Here is a 19,793-nt window from a genome sequence, read left to right on the forward strand (position 1 = left end):
TCATCAACATTACCAGAAATAAACACTTGAAATAGATAACTCTATGTGTAATGACTCTATATAATATATGAGTTTCACTTGTATTGAAGAATTGAAATAAATTAACTTTTTGATGATATTCTAATTTTGTGAAAAGCTCCTGTACGTTAAAATTACAGGGTTTACAGTGTGAAATGGTCCAATATAACACAACAAGAAACTTTATACTAGCTCTTAAATGGTACTGAACAAAAAGCAAATGACCGATCCAAATATATGCAGCAAAAAAGCTGCGCAAAATGCTGAATGGCAGATTAAGGACGTGCGAGACATCGGTCTGGGGCTCAACTAGTTAATAACATTAAAAGGCCGCACGATGTGGAACATATGTATAACAGGACGCTTCCTGGGCAGAGTGAGGCCACGTATTGATCCATGACATTTATAAAAATTAACCCTTCTCCTGGGGCGAGCGGACCTCCCACTAGGGAGAGGATTGAAGAGTATTGTCAGGGCGTACAAATGACCACCATTAAGAGTAAGGAGCCCTCCCAGGAGGCACCGTCGCTGTATAGTTACTGAGGGCACGAGGCACGCCGGTGTGGCCATCAATCACATGGGAAGTACAGCAAACGAGCGGAGGGAAGGCTAAACAGAGTGTACATGGATTACTGCGAAGCCTTAATATACAGAGCAGGGTACAAGCACAACACTATGATGGATGGATAGATAGATAGATAGATAGATAGATAGATAGATAGATAGATAGATAGATAGATAGACAGACAGATAGACAGATAGAATAAACTTTGGTTTCTCAGTTGAACATCGAGCAGGGAAGTCACAGGGACATGCAGATGCCCAGTCACGGACCCCGTTTTGTGGCAAGTGTTCAACCCCACAAGTTTGAACAGAGGAGGGGGGTATGTGAGGCAGTGACCGATGTCATATGTGAAGGTCACTATGTCCCCCCACAGGATGTGCATAGAAACGAATTGAGGCCGTGGAACTGCATTGCAGTCACAGGCATAGCTGTGATTGCAATGCAAAATAAAAGTAAGTGTTGGTCTTGGGCAAACTATTTGTCCAAGGCAGATTTAAGAAAACCTGCTCTGGGCTTTTATTTTTTAAACGGACTACAGGATGGTAGTGGGGCATTCAGTTTCCTTCCCATCTGTGTTTTCCATGTGGCCTATGGCCCCAGATTAATTATAGAAATCCCTAAAGCAGAGGGTTGGGGGTGTATCAGATTGGTCGTGCTAGCGTGCAGAGCAGAAGGCTCTGCAGTGCTCCACCTGGGTGAGGCAGTACAGGCAAGCACCCACAGCGTACACGGCGGTGCAGTCGCCCACGGGAAGTGGTCTCGGAGATGGACTGCTTTGTTTCCCTGCTGCAATCCGGAGGATACCATGTGCTGTGTATTTATGCGAGTTGGACAATAAAATATGTTTTGCTTTGAACTTTGCTAGGTCACTGCTTCATCACTGCATAGCGTGGATACCGCTGCACTGCAATAGATAGTTAATAGATAGATACAAAGGTTTCTCACAAAATTAGAATATCATCAAAAAGTTAATTTATTTCAGTTTTTCAATACAAAAAGTGAAACTCACATTATGTAGAGATATTACAAACAGAGTGATCTATTTCAAGTGTTTATTTCTGTTAATGTTGATGATTATGGGTTACAGCAAATGAAAACCCAAAAGTCATTATCTCAGTAAATTAGAATACTTTATAACACCAGCTTGAAAAATTCTTTTAAAATCTGAAATGTTGGTCTACTGAAATGTATGTTCAGTAAATGCACTCAATATTTTGTCGCTGCTCTTTTTGCATCAATTACTGCATCAGTGCGGTGTGGCATGGAGGCGATCAGCCTGTGGCACTGCTGAGGGGTTATGGAAGCCCAGGTTGCTTTGATAGCAGCCTTCAGCTCGTCTGCATTGTTAGGTCTGGTGTCTCATCTCTCCTCTTGACAATACCCCATAGATTCTCTATGGGATTAAGGTCAGGCAAGTTTGCTGCCAATCTGTTGTTTGTAAACCAGGTATTGGTACTTTTGGCAGTGTGGACAGGTGCAAAGTCCTGCTGGAGAATGAAATTTACATCTCCAAAAAGCTTGTCTGCAGAGAGAAGCATGAAGTGCTCTAAAATTTAATGTAGACGGCTGCGCTGACTTTGGTCTTGATAAAACACAGTGGGCCTACACCAGCAGATGACATGGCTCCCGAACCATTACTGATTGTGGAAACTTCACACTAGACCTCCAGCAGATTGGATTGTGGCCTCTCCACTCTTCCTCCAGACTCAGGGATCTTGATTTCCAAATGAAATGCAAAATTGACTTTCATCTGAAAACAACACCTTGGACCACTGAGCAACAGTCCAGTTCTTTTTCTCCTTGGCCCAGGTAAGACGCTTCTGGTGTTGTCTACTGGTCATGAGTGGCTGACACAAGGAATGTGACACTTGTAGCCCATGTCCTGGATACATCTGTGTGTGGTTTGTTAAAAACTCTGCAGTAAGGGGTATGGGTGTGTTAGGTGTATGGTACAACGTCAGTGTCAGTTTGGTGTGTGCTCTTGTGTAGAGCAGAGGCCTGCAGAGCGCTGGCTGTGTGTGTGAAGCAGCACGAGCCAGCGGAGCCAGCAGCTATGGCAGCTGAATAGCCTGGCACCCGCAGCGTATACAGCGCTGCAAGTTGTCCATGGTAACTGGTTTCAGATGTGGACAGTCCGGAGGTGAACCGAAGCTGGATGCCCTGTGCCCGAAAGAGTCGGATGTGGACAGTCCTGTGCCCAGAGGTGGATGTCCTGTACACGAAAGAGGACTGGCATGTGTAACGATTGCAAACAGGTAGATATGGTGCCCGGCTGCTATCAGGAGGATATCCTGGGCTGTGTACGGCTGTGTGAGTAAAGAGTCTGTGGTACAGTGATGCATGACACCCACGGGAACTAGTCAGAGGAGGACTGGCGTGTGTAGTGTCTGCAACAAGTGAAGCTGTGTTTGGAGACTGTAATATGGCGTGCGGTCGCCCCACGGATATTGGGCAAGGAGAGGTTCAGCGTGTTTAGGGACTGCAATCAAAAAAACGTATGATGTGCAGTGCTATGAAACAGGCACTGAGATGAGATACAACTGTGTGTATTGAACTTTGATGATGTGTACTATAAAATGCTATGCACCTTTATGTGTGAAGTAACACATTAAAGAGACTTTTATGTTTGAACTTTGTGGGTCACTGCCTCTTCACTGTGTACGGTGCTACCGCAGCATTACACCGGCAATCTTTTTCCTTTGCTCCTGTGACGCTCCGTTACTGAGAAATGGCCCAATCTTCCCTGCACATAAATCTAGTACCTTTAGCCATCTGGGCGTGATACTCAACCTTTCTTCTCTGGGCGGCGTCTTGCAAAATTTGGCCATTTGGCTAAAGACACTAGATTTTTCATGCAGGAATAAGGCTCGGGAATGGAGAGGAGCAGGATCAAAAGAAAAAAAAACACCAGAATCAGGAGAGCAGCGGCATTTAGTCCAGGTAAAAAATGTATGTCATGTGAGAGGTCCTCTGTAATCGCTTATATTTATTACTTATATGAGAGACACCCATAACACCCGGCAGTCTGATGGGTCTATTTGCTTTTACCAATGTTGTCAACATGAGGGGAACTACCTTGATAGCGGGCAGAGCGGTTAACAATTGGCTAACGAATTCTTCTGCTTTGCCCTGATGAGGGGTAAACATACTGAAACATGTCGGAATGTCCTATTTCATGTGGCAAGGCCCTATGAAGGGTTGATATTGACTATTAGGATTGTTACTTCAAATATATGGCGCTAAAGGCCCTGTCATCTCTGAAGTGGCCACTTGAACAATAATACCGTAACCTCATTTTATGTTTTGCATTATCCCTGCAGCGTGACATCCCTGCGTGCATTATCCCTGCAGCGTGACATCACTGCGTGCATTATCCCTGCAGCGTGACATCACTGCGTGCATTATCCCTGCAGCGTGACATCACTGCGTGCATTATCCCTGCAGCGTGACATCACTGCGTGCATTATCCCTGCAGCGTGACATCACTGCGTGCATTATCCCTGCAGCGTGACATCACTGCGTGCATTATCCCTGCAGCGTGACATCACTGCGTGCATTATCCCTGCAGCGTGACATCACTGCGTGCATTATCCCTGCAGCGTGACATCACTGCGTGCATTATCCCTGCAGCGTGACATCACTGCGTGCATTATCCCTGCAGCGTGACATCACTGCGTGCATTATCCCTGCAGCGTGACATCACTGCGTGCATTATCCCTGCAGCGTGACATCACTGCGTGCATTATCCCTGCAGCGTGACATCACTGCGTGCATTATCCCTGCAGCGTGACATCACTGCGTGCATTATCCCTGCAGCGTGACATCACTGCGTGCATTATCCCTGCAGCGTGACATCACTGCGTGCATTATCCCTGCAGCGTGACATCACTGCGTGCATTATCCCTGCAGCGTGACATCACTGCGTGCATTATCCCTGCAGCGTGACATCACTGCGTGCATTATCCCTGCAGCGTGACATCACTGCGTGCATTATCCCTGCAGCGTGACATCACTGCGTGCATTATCCCTGCAGCGTGACATCACTGCGTGCATTATCCCTGCAGCGTGACATCACTGCGTGCATTATCCCTGCAGCGTGACATCACTGCGTGCATTATCCCTGCAGCGTGACATCACTGCGTGCATTATCCCTGCAGCGTGACATCACTGCGTGCATTATCCCTGCAGCGTGACATCACTGCGTGCATTATCCCTGCAGCGTGACATCACTGCGTGCATTATCCCTGCAGCGTGACATCACTGCGTGCATTATCCCTGCAGCGTGACATCACTGCGTGCATTATCCCTGCAGCGTGACATCACTGCGTGCATTATCCCTGCAGCGTGACATCACTGCGTGAATTATCCCTGCAGCGTGACATCACTGCGTGCATTATCCCTGCAGCGTGACATCACTGCGTGCATTATCCCTGCAGCGTGACATCACTGCGTGCATTATCCCTGCAGCGTGACATCACTGTGTGCATTATCCCTGCAGCGTGACATCACTGTGTGCATTATCCCTGCAGCGTGACATCACTGTGTGCATTATCCCTGCAGCGTGACATCACTGTGTGCATTATCCCTGCACTGCGGCATCACTGTGTGCATTATCCATGTATCACTGTCAGATCCCTGTGCATTTCATTCCCTGGGAAACCAAAATAATAAAAATCTTGTAATTTTCTGAAGCTGTCGCTGAAGGTGATCATGGTGCAGTTGGGCCCCATTGGCAGTTTCGCCTCACGGTTACATGTGACGCCCCTGTGTGTACATTGGGAAATTATATTTACAAAATTTAATATGACGTCAGTTACTTGAAGCCCTACCTTACCTCACTGGTACAAATCAGGTAAATGGGGAGACTAGAGCGTATGTAATAACAGCCCCCCGCTCCGTGGTACCAGCTCCTCTCCTTGCATTCTGCTGATACCATCGAGGACAACAAGCCCTGACAATTTAATTTCCCAGCACTTGTTCTCCTCTAGGTCAATGAATCAACCTGGGTAATAGGTTTATATCAGGGGAGAGACACAAATGCAATTGACTTGAATCTGAGCTTTTACTTTAGCTTTCAATGCAACAGGTCTCTGATAGAGTGCAGACGTGACAGATCTATCTGCCGAGACTTCTCGAAAATCTTACAACACAATTAAAACCGCAATCCAGACTGAAATTAATAGGGGCAACGATACAAATAGTGTTAGACTGGGAATGGACACTAGGGGTATAGTCGCTCGTGCGCTCCACCCCATCACTTCTCTTCTAAAGAGAAGAGTCACCCCTCGGACATTCAGGGCTGTGGGGTCGGGGTCGGAGTCGGAGTCGGAGTCAGAATCGGAGCAAATTTTGGTGGAGTCGGTGTCATGGAAATTGAGGAGTCGGAGGTTTGGCTTACTGACTCCACAGCTCTGGCGGGGCTGTGTAGTCAGAGTCGTGGAGTCAGAGCCCATTTTGATGGAGTCAGAGCCAATTTTCTTATAGTCAGAGACGGTGTCATGAAAATTGAGGAGTCGGAGTCGTGGGTTTGGCTTACCGACTCCACAGCCCTGGTAACATGTCTGCTTTAGTAAATCCTTAATTACCCCATACAACATGTCTTCCTAGAACTCTTCATTGTGTTGACCCTCTGTTATGACAACTGGGTGTTACCATTATCTTGTCAAAGGGGTGTGTCCATATAAGGTCCAACACAGTCAGCGCTGATTGGACAGTGTCAGGGCAGGTGCAGATGAGCATGTATTAATATATGCAAGAGAACAGGGTCAATTATGCAAATTAAATTCCAATCAGAGTGTGATCCAATTTTCTCAAATGTGAAGATGGAGGAAAAAAGTCTCCATCTTCTCCATTGTGTCAGTGCAGAGAAATAGGACAGCACTCAGATGTCATCAGAGTTTTCCATGGACTCTGACATGCATGGCCGAATGTAATCAGATCAAACTGGAGAATGTTTCAACTTTCCTTGGACCGACTTGGTCCGAGGAAATAATCTGACCTGTGCACGGCCCCATGGAATAACACGGATACTATAGGATGTTTTGTCGGATCGCACTCAGCCGGAAAACATGGCCATGTGCATCAGCCCGTATTCTTTGTAAGGACACAGAATCCAGCCAGTAGCACCCAATTGTTAATTTATTCTGACAATTCTAGGAGGAATAATAGAGGAACAGCCCACTGCAACATTTTAGAAGATTCTCAAAAGTTTCTATCAATGGGGTCCTCCACTATTGTTTTGTTTCCTCATTAAAAAAAAAACAAGAAACAACACATGACACTGGAATCTGCCCCTTCACTCTACGGCCTTGTTCACATGTTCAGTAGGGTTGAGCGACTTTAACTTTTTTAGGGTCGAGTCGGGTTTCGCGAAACCCGACTATCTCAAAAGTCGAGTCGAGTGAAATCGGCCGATTATCGCGAAAATTCGGGGATCGACCGAAACACGAAACCTAATGCAAAGTCAATGGGAAAAATATCTCTCTCTCTCGAAAAGCTGGTGTTACACATTGCAAATCGCTACAGCGCACAAGCGAGAAAATGGCGATAGGCGTGCACGCCCCTAAGACCTACGTCATCACTCTGCCCACGCTCCTTCATTTGCTGAAAAAATGGCGCCAAACGCGTCATACGAAACGCGACTTTGGCGCGAAGATCGCCGACCGCATGGCCGATCCCACACTAGGATCGGGTCGGGTTTCATGAAACCCGACTTTTGCCAAAAGTCTGCGACTTTTGAATTTGTTCGATCCGTTTCGCTCAAGCCTAATGTTCAGTATTTTACATCAGTATTTATAAGCCAAAACCAGGAGTGGAACAATCAGAGGAAACGTATAATGGAAACACGTCACCATTTGTACATTTTTTCACCCACTTCTGGTTTTGGAGTTTTGGTGAACTCGTGGCCTTATAGATGGCACAAAGGGGTGTTCCTTCCTCTAGAAATGTAAGATCCAATTCTCAAGAATTGTATATTCTCCCCCGACAATCCAGAAGACATACTGATAGGAAATTTTAGACTGAGCCCCATTGAGGACAATATCTGTACAGCGTGACGGAACGTGCTGGTGCCATATAAGCATCTCAAATTTTCTTTCAACTCTAGAAATTGTGCCAATATGATAGATCTGATGACTACGAAGTTTTGAGAGCACCTCCAATTTTGCAATCTTGGAGTAAAGAAGAACTCATTGACTTCGTCGTCAATTGTTACGGTCGGTTTATCCGTCAACTGAGCGCAACAGAACTGTGCCGATAATATAACTTTCCTGATGGAGGAGCGCGGACGGCATAAACACGTAATTATTCTGTCAATGTCTCCCCTAAAAAGCTTTAAGAGCGATTCCCACTCTACAATTTCACGACAGAGACGTGAGCTACTTAGCAGAACGCAGGAATTCTTTATAATTTGATCCTTAAACTTAAAGATTTGTGGTCGGAGGCGACGTCCGCTTGATCCTACGATGATGAGGCCGGACCAAAACAAACCATTATTGTGCAAAAAAAATCAATACGGCGCATAAATGTGGAAGAGCGAGATCTGTGTCCCGTGCACGGTGAGGCACAGAAGGACAAAGGATTACACAGAGAATGGTCATTAATCTCTTAAAGGTACCATGCTGCTGGGGAGACCGGATGTGTATAATGCAGCGCTGATTGCCTATGGTGGGGTTAGCGGAGCTGCTATACCGGGGATAGGCAACCGAAGGGTGGTGCGGAAATCATATGGGAAGTTCTGAATAGCTACTGCAAGAAAAATGGAGAAACGGGGCAAGAAACTGACTCCACTAGGCCATGTAAAAGGGTCATACAAGGAACGTGTCAGCACAAACCGACTCTTCAAACCAAGCACGGTACTGGGTGCACCCAGTGTCAGGCTAAAGAGCACTGGGCCCACCAGAGGATCTGATTTTGAGGGTCCACCTTTCTCCCCCCCACTAAAGAGCCCCGTAGCAGCTGCAAGGTTTGCACTATGAACCCTCCTGAAGAAGCCAGGGCCCACCGGAGGATTCTCCGGTTCTCTGGTGGTCCAGTCCAACCCTGTGTGCACCCTTGGCTTAGCCAAACAACTTCCCGCCTACTTGTTTTCCATTGATCTCCGTAGTCCTCTTCCTTGATTGACAGCTTTGACTTTACAGGAGTCAGAGAAGAGAGAAGCTGCACTGATCTCCTCGACCATGCCAAGGATGCACTGAACGCCTGTGCTTGGTTTGAACAGTCGACTTGTGCTGACAGATTCCTTTAAGGCATTGCTCAGGTAAGTTTATATGGGAGACCCGTTATGGTGGTTCTTACCCCTTCATGTCAGCATACTATTTATATTTTTTTGCAATCAATTTTTCTGCAAACTTGCGTGCCAATTAGCAATCAGTTTAGATACCGTGGTCTGGTCAGCATCATGGCCGGATGTGTCGGCAGCCGCTACATGAGACTGTACCCCTACATACATCGCTCAGAGTGACAGGCCCCATTAGATATTTAAGCACCCACTTACTGCCAATATAGATGCGGATACCGTAAACTCTTCACGCCCCTCAATAAGTATGAAGATAAGTTATAACGGGACGCAGCCGCACTGTCCAACCACTTTCCTTGTCGGAAAGCCGCCTCTTCCAGACGAAGTGAATGGGTAAAAGTCATTTATCCAAAGTGTACAAAATCTGGTCACTTTTGAAGGTGGATTTTTTAGGACCTGACCCAACTGATTGCTGCCTGCCTTGGCCCATATCTGTCTACCTCTGCCATCCTGACATGGCTTGGCATGTCCACACTCCTTCCTATCGGTTCTGGCATCACACTTTGGAGATACTATCTGATACAATCAGTGGTTGGTGGTAGAGAGTATTCTGGGGGTTCCATGTGCAAAATCCATGTGATCTTTGCTGAGATTCGCGGCAAAAATGGCAATTTCACTGCATTGTGTGACTATATCCTAGAAGTGTTCTCCAGACCACAAGCTCAGATGGATGGAAAGTTGTGGTTTGATCACTGGTACATTGTGGTCATCGATTGTTCAGCCAACAGCCCGACTCCCCCATACACAGGACACTCGGCTCGGGTGAAGGCTCCTATGTTCTCTAGCGCTGCCGTCTGACTCTTTTGGCTGCAGCTTATTTCCCGATGAATAAAAGGATCGGCTGCTCAAATTTAGCAGTCAGGGACCTTCTCTCCCCCCAAAATAATCTGTAGAGGGAAAGTCAGGAGGTCTCCATATACATTAGATCAGTGCTCCCCAACTCCAGCCCTCAAGAGCCACCAACAGATCTTGTTTTCTGGATTTCCTCAGTATTGAGCTGATGATGGAACCATCACTTGGTCAATACTAAGGACATCCTGAAAACACAACCTGTTGGTGGCTCTTGAGGACTGGAGTTAAGGGGAACATACATTAGATGGTCGGCCAATCCTGCAAATATCGTTGGGTTCCTACAACTTTAGTCTAATGTATCTCGAAGCCTTTAGGATATTAGATGGTCTACATCTAAATGGCCACATCGTGATATGACGTTAGAGGAGGACCTCATTTCCCCCCTATTAAAATCAACTGAGGAGCATCAATTTATTCAGACTGATCGTCGCCTTAATACCAGGGCTGTGGAGTCGGTAAGCCAAACCTACGACTCTGACTCCTCAATTTCCATGACACCGACTCCATCAAAATGGGCTCCAATTCCGATTCCACAGCCCTGCTTAAAACCAGCCGCACTACTCTGTCCAACAAGATGCCGGACTCCATGATGGAAACGCAACCGACCTCATTATCTGGCATTCATTTTGTTGTTTTGCTCTGATGAAGAAGAAAGATCTGAATCTACCCTAAGGATGTGACTTGAACGCAATGTCGCCTTTTTATACTGAGGCTTCACAAGTGACAAAAGAAAGTAATGGGATGGTGGGCGCGCGAGATAATGGAGTTTGGCTTTGAGCAATTCCATTGACAAATACTCTACATCCAAATGACTTTTTTGGGGTGAAAAATTTTGGGAGGCTGAAAATCAGATCTATGGATTTGAAGTTGCAGGAACAAAAACTTCTATAAGCCCCCCACCCATTCAGATGTATGGGAAAGTTGCATGTGAACCAATATAATGCAATCAATTCCTGAATCACTGGGCTGGCGATGGTTTAATATCACAACATAATAACGTTATGGATTATTGCACGCCAAGTCTTCCACGATGTACAAACTGCTCGCTGTCACCATCAATCATCCTGTTTATGGGGAAATTTAGGAGACATTCACATGTACATACATCGTCTCCGATTGTCTACTGCTTCTAATTCAATCTTTTACGTCTCGGCAGCGTCACCTGCTCCGTATGACCTCCAAACAAGAAAACCTATACCATGTAATGATATTATGTCTGCACCTCCCCCACTGCATGGACGGAATAGGTTGGATATCTCTTAATCCCTCCATACAAACAATAGCAGCAGCCACATCATGATAACCTATGTGACATTATGTCGGGAGCCCCGGACACTACAGAACCAATCTGATACTGTGCCAACATGGAAGAATCAATATTATACACCTGCATAATTACTAACAAGAAGGCGGACAGGATCAGGATATTACAGATCTATTTCGGGTCCAATATTATATAATATTCATATATTTTATCTAGATTTTACATTTACTTTTAATACATACATGTGCTTCTCACAAGATTAGAATATCATCAAAAAGTTAATTTATTTCAGTTCTTCAATACAAAAAGTGAAACTCGTATATAGAGTCATTACAAACAGAGTGATCTATTTGAAGTGTTTATTTCTGTTAATGTTGATGATTATGGCTTACAGACAATAAAAACTCACAATCTATAAAAAAAATAGCTGAAGTTGAAAAGATGATGGCTTCTACAAATGGTTAATGATCCTAAACACACGTCAAAGTCCACAATAGACGACCTCGAAAGGAGCAAGCTGAAGGTTTTACAACGGCCCTCACAGTCCCCTGATCTGAACATCATTGAAAATCTGTGGCTAGACCTCAAAATAGCAGAGGATGCAAGACGACCCAGGAATCTCACAGAACTGGAAGAATGGATGAAAATCCCTCAAGCAAGAAGTGAAAGACTCGTATCTGGCTACAAAAAGCGTTTAAAAGCTGTGATACTTGCAAAAGAGGGTACTAGGTACTAACAATGAAGGGCGCCCTAACTTTTGCATCAGCCCAATTTCCTTTTAGCAATTTGTTAAATGTAAAAGATGAAAATACATTTTTGGGGGCCTAAAATACAAAAGAAATGTGTCATCTTTAACGTTAGCCCTTTCAGAGATCATTTCATCAACTTGCTTGACTGTAAACAATAACAGTACTTTGGGCCAAGGGCGCCCAAACTTTTACATGCCACTGTATATATTTATCTAGATATTCTTGATAAACGTAAGATGGGCCGAAACGGTATAAATTAATTCTGCTATATTTAATAAATTCATATTCACAAAATTTTCTTGACTCTGTGCCGAAGGTCCTTTTTCAATTGGAATTAAACTATTCTCCGTCTGAGCACGATATAAAAATTATAAGGAATCTTGCAATCCCTTTTTTATATTTATTTTGTAAATTTTTTTTTTGTTTTTTGTATAAATTTTATGTTTTATGCAAAATCATTTAGATTTAGTTTACATGTATTTTAGATATATTTTGGCTGTTTTCTGCATATACTTTAGATTTGACGTAAATGTGAAGTCAGCGTATATGCCTCATGTGATGAATAGAATACGTGAAGCCATAATCCACTATACATAATCCATTAACCCTTCAATATAATCAGGGAATGCTTCACGAGCATAAGAATAGAGATTTGTGTGTCACGGGGCTAGAGCTCCATAACCGAGAGCTGCTGCAATTAACGTGATGAGTTTGACAGATAATCTACAGACAATACCCAAAGTGACGGACCAGAAACACATCAGGGTTAATTCCTTTTTAGAAAAAAAAACCCAATACAATGGCATTTCTCGGTGGATGGACCATGGCAGGATTTATATTCTATGTTCTTATACGTCCATGACTGCACCAGGAACCAGGTAGTAAGGAATAAATCACTGGAATCAGGGTCTCTGCTCTTACATCATGCTGCTCTCAGATTACCTAGCAAAAACTGCTGACAGAATCCCTTTTTATTGATTTTTTACTTTAAAACTGCAAGGAGCATTTTAGACATGGGCATCATTATTAACCTTTTACCGCCTTGGTACAACAATACCCCGGAGGCAGATTAGAGGCAGAAAACACGGTGACACTTTAATGACCAAGCACCAGGGATTAGTCCAGCCTTGTCATATTCTATGTTGTGGTCAAGGTCACCATGTTGCCTCTGCCTAACACTGCAGGTTGCTGTTACATCAGATCATACTGCAGGTGGATGGGGTTGCATTGTGAAAAGCAAGGTACCGCACAGCCGCAGCAAGCAAGTTACAAAAACTAACTTGTTCTAACTTTTTGCAGTTTACCTTCTGGGTGGAAATAGAACCCCAATCCCTTGCAATACCCTGCAATGTAGCAGCAGCATACAACGATCACTGCTCATCAGATCATACTGCAGGTGAATGGGGTTGCAATGTGAAAACCATGGTTCCGCACAGCCGCAGCAAGCAAGTTAAAAATAAATCTAACTTGTTCTAACTTTTTGCAGTTTACTTTCTGGGTGGCAATACAACCCCATTCCATTTCAATACCCTGCAATGTAGCAGCAGCATACAGCGATCACTGCTCAGGTGATCTGTGTAGTGGTCAAAGTCACCGTATAGCCCCAGCCTTAAAAAGTTTTACAAAATTCTATAGTGTTCTTACTAGTTGGGGGTCGGGTTCCTGAGATCAGCCATAACTTTGCGATGAAGTGCATGAACTGTGCACACAAAACAGTGTATGGGCTCAATAGAAAGTCTATAGGTTCACAGAGCGGTGAATGGATGCATAGAATTACGGTACTACTGAACTCGTACACCGTTGTGAGCGCGACACTCATCCAAAAGCGGTGCACTTCAGAGCTATATTTTGGCAGATCTGTAGAACTGATTTTCCCCGTAACACAATGATATAGTGATTTACCAATAATGAGGGTCAATATTTGGCACAATCATTACCTATAGGGTCAGCTCTGATCAATGAACTCTGATTTATGGACTGCAGAATTGATTGGACATTCTCCATCGTTTGTCCTGGTCAGTAAATCTTACTGACATGGTGTTTAGGGAGCAATCAGCTATGACTTTCACATCAGGTGTGATGTAGGACAACGATGGGAACATGCCTATAAAATATTGGAACATGTCACCTATGAGAAGGACACAATAATAGGAAGGGAACGTTACACCTATGGGCAGCTAATGGCCAAGGACGTAGTGAGCTCCTTTGATGGCCCCAGACTGGAAGCCTTGGGATGTCTGCTGGTGGCCAGCAGTGAGTTGGGCTTCAGGATGACAATTGAAGGTGTCCATTTCTGGACTCTGGAGACGGGTCGGCACTGCAGATGAGTTCAGGGATGAGAGCACGGTATCAGGCATTGGGTTCAGATGAAAAAGAACTTTGTATCCAATTTGTGGGTCTTAGGTGGGGTGCCAGAGGTGAAGGACAGACTTCTGGTCTTCTGGGTGAGACGTACTAGAGGCACAGATGAGCGAGGACTACAGGGTTCTCGTCTTGGGGTGAGAGTATTGAGTAAGGTGAAGTATAGGGTTTCGGGTCTTCTGGATCAGATATGGGGTCAATGTCAGGACTTCGGGGTGCAGTATTGGGGTCCTGATCTTGTGGATCAGGTCTAGTATCTTTAGGTGCAGTAAGAGATTTCTGGTTTAGAGTTGGTCTGTTTGGGGTCAGGGTCATCAGGCTGTTTGCTTTGGGTCTTGAGGTACAGTATGAGGATTCTGTACGTGGAATCTGAGCACAGGGTTGGGTTCACAATCTTGGGGAGCAGGGTGACCTTGGGGTGTGGTTATGAGATCATGAACAGGATTTGGAGGCACACTATGGGCTTTCTGATCTTGTGGATGAGGTATGGGGCCAGGTGCAACGTCCTGAGGTGCCGTATGGGGTTTCTTGTTTTTCGGATCAGGTATGAGATAAAATTCAGTATGCTGGGGAGCAGTAGAGGGGGGTTGTTTATGGGACAGATACAGAGTCAGGTACAAGGTTTTGGGGTGCAGTATGGAAGCTCTGTTGTATTTGGTCTAGTGGATAAGATTTGCGGTCAGGTGCAGAGTTTTGCATGCAACTGGGGGGGGGTTGGTCTTTTGGGACATTTTTTAGGTCAGGTTCAATGACTTGGGGTCAGTTTCAGTATGTTGGGGTGCAGTATGAGATGTCTGGTCTTGTGGATCAAGTTTAGGGTCAGGTTGTGTTTGTTGGAGGTGCGGTGTGGGTGTTCTGGTCTTATATGACAAGTGTGTCAGGCACAGATCAGTGGGGGCAGTATGGGGGGCTCTGGTCCTGTAGGGCATGTGTGGGGACAGGCACAGGCCGGCTGTTGCTGTGTAGGGTGTTCTGGTAATGTAGGGCAAGTTCGGGGTCAGGCATAGGTCGGTGGGTGCAGTATGGGTGGGGGGTTGGTCCTGTAGGGCAAGTTCAGGGTCATGCACAGGTCGGTAAAAGCAGTATGAGGGGCTCTGGTCCTGTAGGTCAAGGTCAGTGGGTGCAATATGGGGGGAGTCCTGGCTTGGAGGGCAGGTGTGAGATCATGCACAGGTCGGTGGGTGCTCTACGGAGGACTCCGATCCAGTAGGGCAGGTGTGGGGTCAGGCACAGGTCGGTGGGTGCAGTATGGGGGGCTCTGGTCCTGTGGGGCAGGTGTGGGGTCAGGCACAGGTCGGTGGGTGCAGTATGGGGGGCTCTGGTCCTGTAGGGCAGGTGTGGGGTCAGGCACAGGTCGGTGGGTGCTGTATGGGGGGCTCTAGTCCTGTAGGGCAGGTGTGGGGTCGGGCACAGGTCGGTGGGTGCAGTATGGGGAGCTCTGGTTCTGTGGGGCAGGTGTGGGGTCAGGCACAGGTTGGTGGGTGCTGTATGGGGGGCTCTGGTCCTGTGGGGCAGGTGTGGGGTCAGGCACAGGTTGGTGGGTGCTGTATGGGGGGCTCTGGTCCTGTAGGGCAGGTGTGGGGTCAGGCACAGGTCGGTGGGTGCAGTATGGGGGGCTCTGGTCCTGTAGGGCAGGTGTGGGGTCAGGCACAGGTCGGTGGGTGCAGTATGGGGGGCTCTGGTCCTGTAGGGCAGGTGTGGGGTCAGGCACAGGTCGGTGTGCAGTATGGGGGGCTCTGGTCCTGTAGGGCAGGTGTGGGATCAGGCACAGGTCGGTGTGCAGTATGGGGGGCTCTGGTCCTGTGGGGCAGGTGTGGGGTCAGGCACAGGTCGGGGGGTGCAGTATGGGAGGCTCTGGTCCTGTGGGGTCAGGCACAGGTCGGTGGGTGCAGTAAGGGGCGCTCTGGTCCTGTGGGGCAGGAGTGGGGTCAGGCACAGGTCGGTGGGTGCAGTATCGGGGGCTCTGGTCCTGTGGGGTCAGGCACAGGTCGGTGTGCAGTATGGGGGGCTCTGGTCCTGTAGGGCAGGTGTGGGGTCAGTCACAGGTCGGTGAGCAGTATGGGGGGCTCTGGTCCTGTAGGGCAGGTGTGGGGTCAGGCACAGGTCGGTGGGTGCAGTATGGGGGGCTCTGGTCCTGTAGGGCAGGTGTGGGGTCAGGCACAGGTCGGTGTGCAGTATGTGGGGCTCTGGTCCTGTAGGGCAGGTGTGGGGTCAGTCACAGGTCGGTGAGCAGTATGGGGGGCTCTGGTCCTGTAGGGCAGGTGTGGGGTCAGGCACAGGTCGGTGGGTGCAGTATGGGGGGCTCTGGTCCTGTAGGGCAGGTGTGGGGTCAGGCACAGGTCGGTGGGTGCAGTATGGGGGGCTCTGGTCCTGTGGGGCAGGTGTGGGGTCAGGCACAGGTCGGTGTGCAGTATGGGGGGCTCTGGTCCTGTGGGGTCAGGCACAGGTCGGTGTGCAGTATGGGGGGCTCTGGTCCTGTGGGGCAGGTGTGGGGTCAGGCACAGGGTGGGGGGGGTGCAGTATGGGGGGCTCTGGTCTTGTGGGGTCAGGCACAGGTCGGTGTGCAGTATTGGGGGCTCTGGTCCTGTGGGGTCAGGCACAGGTCGGTGTGCAGTATTGGGGGCTCTGGTCCTGTGGGGTCAGGCACAGGTCGGGGGTGCAGTATTGGGGGCTCTGGTCCTGTAGGGCTGGTGTGGGGTCAGGCACAGGTCGGTGTGCAGTATGGGGGGCTCTGGTCCTGTAGGGCAGGTGTGGGGTCAGGCACAGGTCGGTGAGCAGTATGGGGGGCTCTGGTCCTGTAGGGCAGGAGTGGGGTCAGGCACAGGTCGGTGGGTGCAGTATGGGGGGCTCTGGTCCTGTAGGGCAGGTGTGGGGTCAGGCACAGGTCGGTGGGTGCAGTATGGGGGGCTCTGGTCCTGTGGGGCAGGTGTGGGGTCAGGCACAGGTCGGTGTGCAGTATGGGGGGCTCTGGTCCTGTGGGGTCAGGCACAGGTCGGTGTGCAGTATGGGGGGCTCTGGTCCTGTGGGGCAGGTGTGGGGTCAGGCACAGGTCATGGGGGTGCAGTATGGGGGGCTCTGGTCCTGTGGGGCAGGTGTGGGGTCAGGCACAGGTCGGGGGTGCAGTATTGGGGGCTCTGGTCCTGTGGGGTCAGGCACAGGTCGGGGGTGCAGTATTGGGGGCTCTGGTCCTGTGGGGTCAGGCACAGGTCGGGGGTGCAGTATTGGGGGCTCTGGTCCTGTGGGGTCAGGCACAGGTCGGGGGTGCAGTATTGGGGGCTCTGGTCCTGTGGGGTCAGGCACAGGTCGGGGGGTGCAGTATGGGGGGCTCTGGTCCTGTGGGGTCAGGCACAGGTCGGTGGGTGCAGTATGGGGGGCTCTGGTCCTGTGGGGCAGGTGTGGGGTCAGGCACAGGTCGGGGGTGCAGTATTGGGGGCTCTGGTCCTGTGGGGTCAGGCACAGGTCGGGGGGTGCAGTATGGGGGCTCTGGTCCTGTGGGGTCAGGCACAGGTCGGGGGTGCAGTATTGGGGGCTCTGGTCCTGTGGGGTCAGGCACAGGTCGGGGGGTGCAGTATGGGGGGCCCTGGTCCTGTGGGGCAGGTGTGGGGTCAGGCACAGGTCGGGGGTGCAGTATTGGGGGCTCTGGTCCTGTGGGGTCAGGCACAGGTCGGGGGGTGCAGTATGGGGGGCTCTGGTCCTGTGGGGCAGGTGTGGGGTCAGGCACAGGTCGGGGGTGCAGTATTGGGGGCTCTGGTCCTGTGGGGTCAGGCACAGGTCGGGGGGTGCAGTATGGGGGCTCTGGTCCTGTGGGGTCAGGCACAGGTCAGGGGTGCAGTATTGGGGGCTCTGGTCCTGTGGGGTCAGGCACAGGTCGGGGGGTGCAGTATGGGGGGCCCTGGTCCTGTGGGGCAGGTGTGGGGTCAGGCACAGGTCGGTGGGTGCAGTATGGGGGGCTCTGGTCCTGTGGGGCAGGTGTGGGGTCAGGCACAGGTCGGTGTGCAGTATGGGGGGCTCTGGTCCTGTGGGGTCAGGCACAGGTCGGTGTGCAGTATGGGGGGCTCTGGTCCTGTGGGGCAGGTGTGGGGTCAGGCACAGGTCATGGGGGTGCAGTATGGGGGGCTCTGGTCCTGTGGGGCAGGTGTGGGGTCAGGCACAGGGTGGGGGGGTGCAGTATGGGGGGCTCTGGTCTTGTAGGGTCAGGCACAGGTCGGTGTGCAGTATGGGGGGCTCTGGTCCTGTGGGGCAGGTGTGGGGTCAGGCACAGGTCGGGGGTGCAGTATTGGGGGCTCTGGTCCTGTGGGGTCAGGCACAGGTCGGTGTGCAGTATGGGGGGCTCTGGTCCTGTGGGGCAGGTGTGGGGTCAGGCACAGGTCGGGGGTGCAGTATTGGGGGCTCTGGTCCTGTGGGGTCAGGCACAGGTCGGGGGTGCAGTATTGGGGGCTCTGGTCCTGTGGGGTCAGGCACAGGTCGGGGGGTGCAGTATGGGGGGCTCTGGTCCTGTGGGGTCAGGCACAGGTCGGTGGGTGCAGTATGGGGGGCTCTGGTCCTGTGGGGCAGGTGTGGGGTCAGGCACAGGTCGGGGGAGCAGTATTGGGGGCTCTGGTCCTGTGGGGTCAGGCACAGGTCGGGGGGTGCAGTATGGGGGCTCTGGTCCTGTGGGGTCAGGCACAGGTCGGGGGGTGCAGTATTGGGGGCTCTGGTCCTGTGGGGTCAGGCACAGGTCGGGGGGTGCAGTATGGGGGGCTCTGGTCCTGTGGGGTCAGGCACAGGTCGGGGGGTGCAGTATGGGGGCTCTGGTCCTGTGGGGCAGGTGTGGGGTCAGGCACAGGTCGGGGGAGCAGTATTGGGGGCTCTGGTCCTGTGGGGTCAGGCACAGGTCGGTGGGTGCAGTATGGGGGGCTCTGGTCCTGTGGGGCAGGTGTGGGGTCAGGCACAGGTCGGGGGTGCAGTATTGGGGGCTCTGGTCCTGTGGGGCAGGTGTGGGGTCAGGCACAGGTCGGGGGGCAGCAGGTGCACTGCCAGGTCGGGCTCCCCGTGTCCTGACTCCTGACAGGACGGATGATGGGGGTTATGATGAAGGTCTGTGCTCGGGGTCCATGGAGGAGTAATGACCGGGCAGTGACATGGGGGTGTCGGGATATCAGTGACAGCGGATCACGCAGCCCCGTCCTCCATCGTCCTACCTCCAGCGAGCTCCCCCGGCTCGTCCATCCTTCAGAGAAAGCCGAGATCCCGCACCGAGCCGCGTACACTCTCCGGTCCGGCCCCCTCCTACCCGCCCCCCATCTCACTGATGAGGCACCGGGCGATCCCTGGCAGCTCCGGCCGGCATCTCCTCACATCCGGGCGACCGTGGTTCTCATGGCAACCGCTCCTGGCTCCTGTCTCTGCTTACTGGTGCAGAATGGGTTAACGTGCCCTGTGGGGAAGGGGCGGAGCTGGGATTAACTCCCTGCGCTCCGAGTCACGTGATCAGCAAAATAACCTTCTCTTCTGAGGGCGGGGCCGTGTATTTTTTTTTATATCCAGAAGCCGATTGGATGACGGATAACACACTCCTCGTTTCTGATTGGCTGAGAGCTAGAGATGCTGTTAATTTCAGCACAGAAGGATGGAGAGCAATCAGTCCCCGCAGCGGGAGCGGGGAGAGCGGTCATATGGTCGCTGTACACACAGGGGAGAACGGTGTGC

General features: G+C 50.0%; 1 protein-coding gene across 15 annotated transcripts in view; it reads right to left on the reverse strand.

The window, feature by feature from the left end:
* The window catches only part of CACNA1D (calcium voltage-gated channel subunit alpha1 D), a 316,153-nt gene extending 296,630 nt beyond the window's left edge, over window positions 1–19,523 (reverse strand). For 12 of the 15 annotated variants that reach the window (XM_069736714.1, XM_069736709.1, XM_069736717.1 and 9 more), the window contains exon 1: window positions 19,286–19,498. In XM_069736714.1, coding sequence (XP_069592815.1) covers window positions 19,286–19,313 — 28 coding nt within the window. In that variant the 5' untranslated portion in view covers window positions 19,314–19,498. Of the gene's footprint in view, window positions 1–19,285 lie in introns of all 15 variants that reach the window. The other 3 variants (XM_069736708.1, XM_069736720.1, XM_069736711.1) reach the window with 2 other exon arrangements.
* Between the last annotated feature and the right edge of the window lie 270 nt (window positions 19,524–19,793).

This window comes from Ranitomeya imitator, chromosome 8 (assembly GCF_032444005.1).
Source record: "Ranitomeya imitator isolate aRanImi1 chromosome 8, aRanImi1.pri, whole genome shotgun sequence".
Taxonomy (NCBI): Eukaryota; Metazoa; Chordata; class Amphibia; order Anura; family Dendrobatidae; genus Ranitomeya; species Ranitomeya imitator.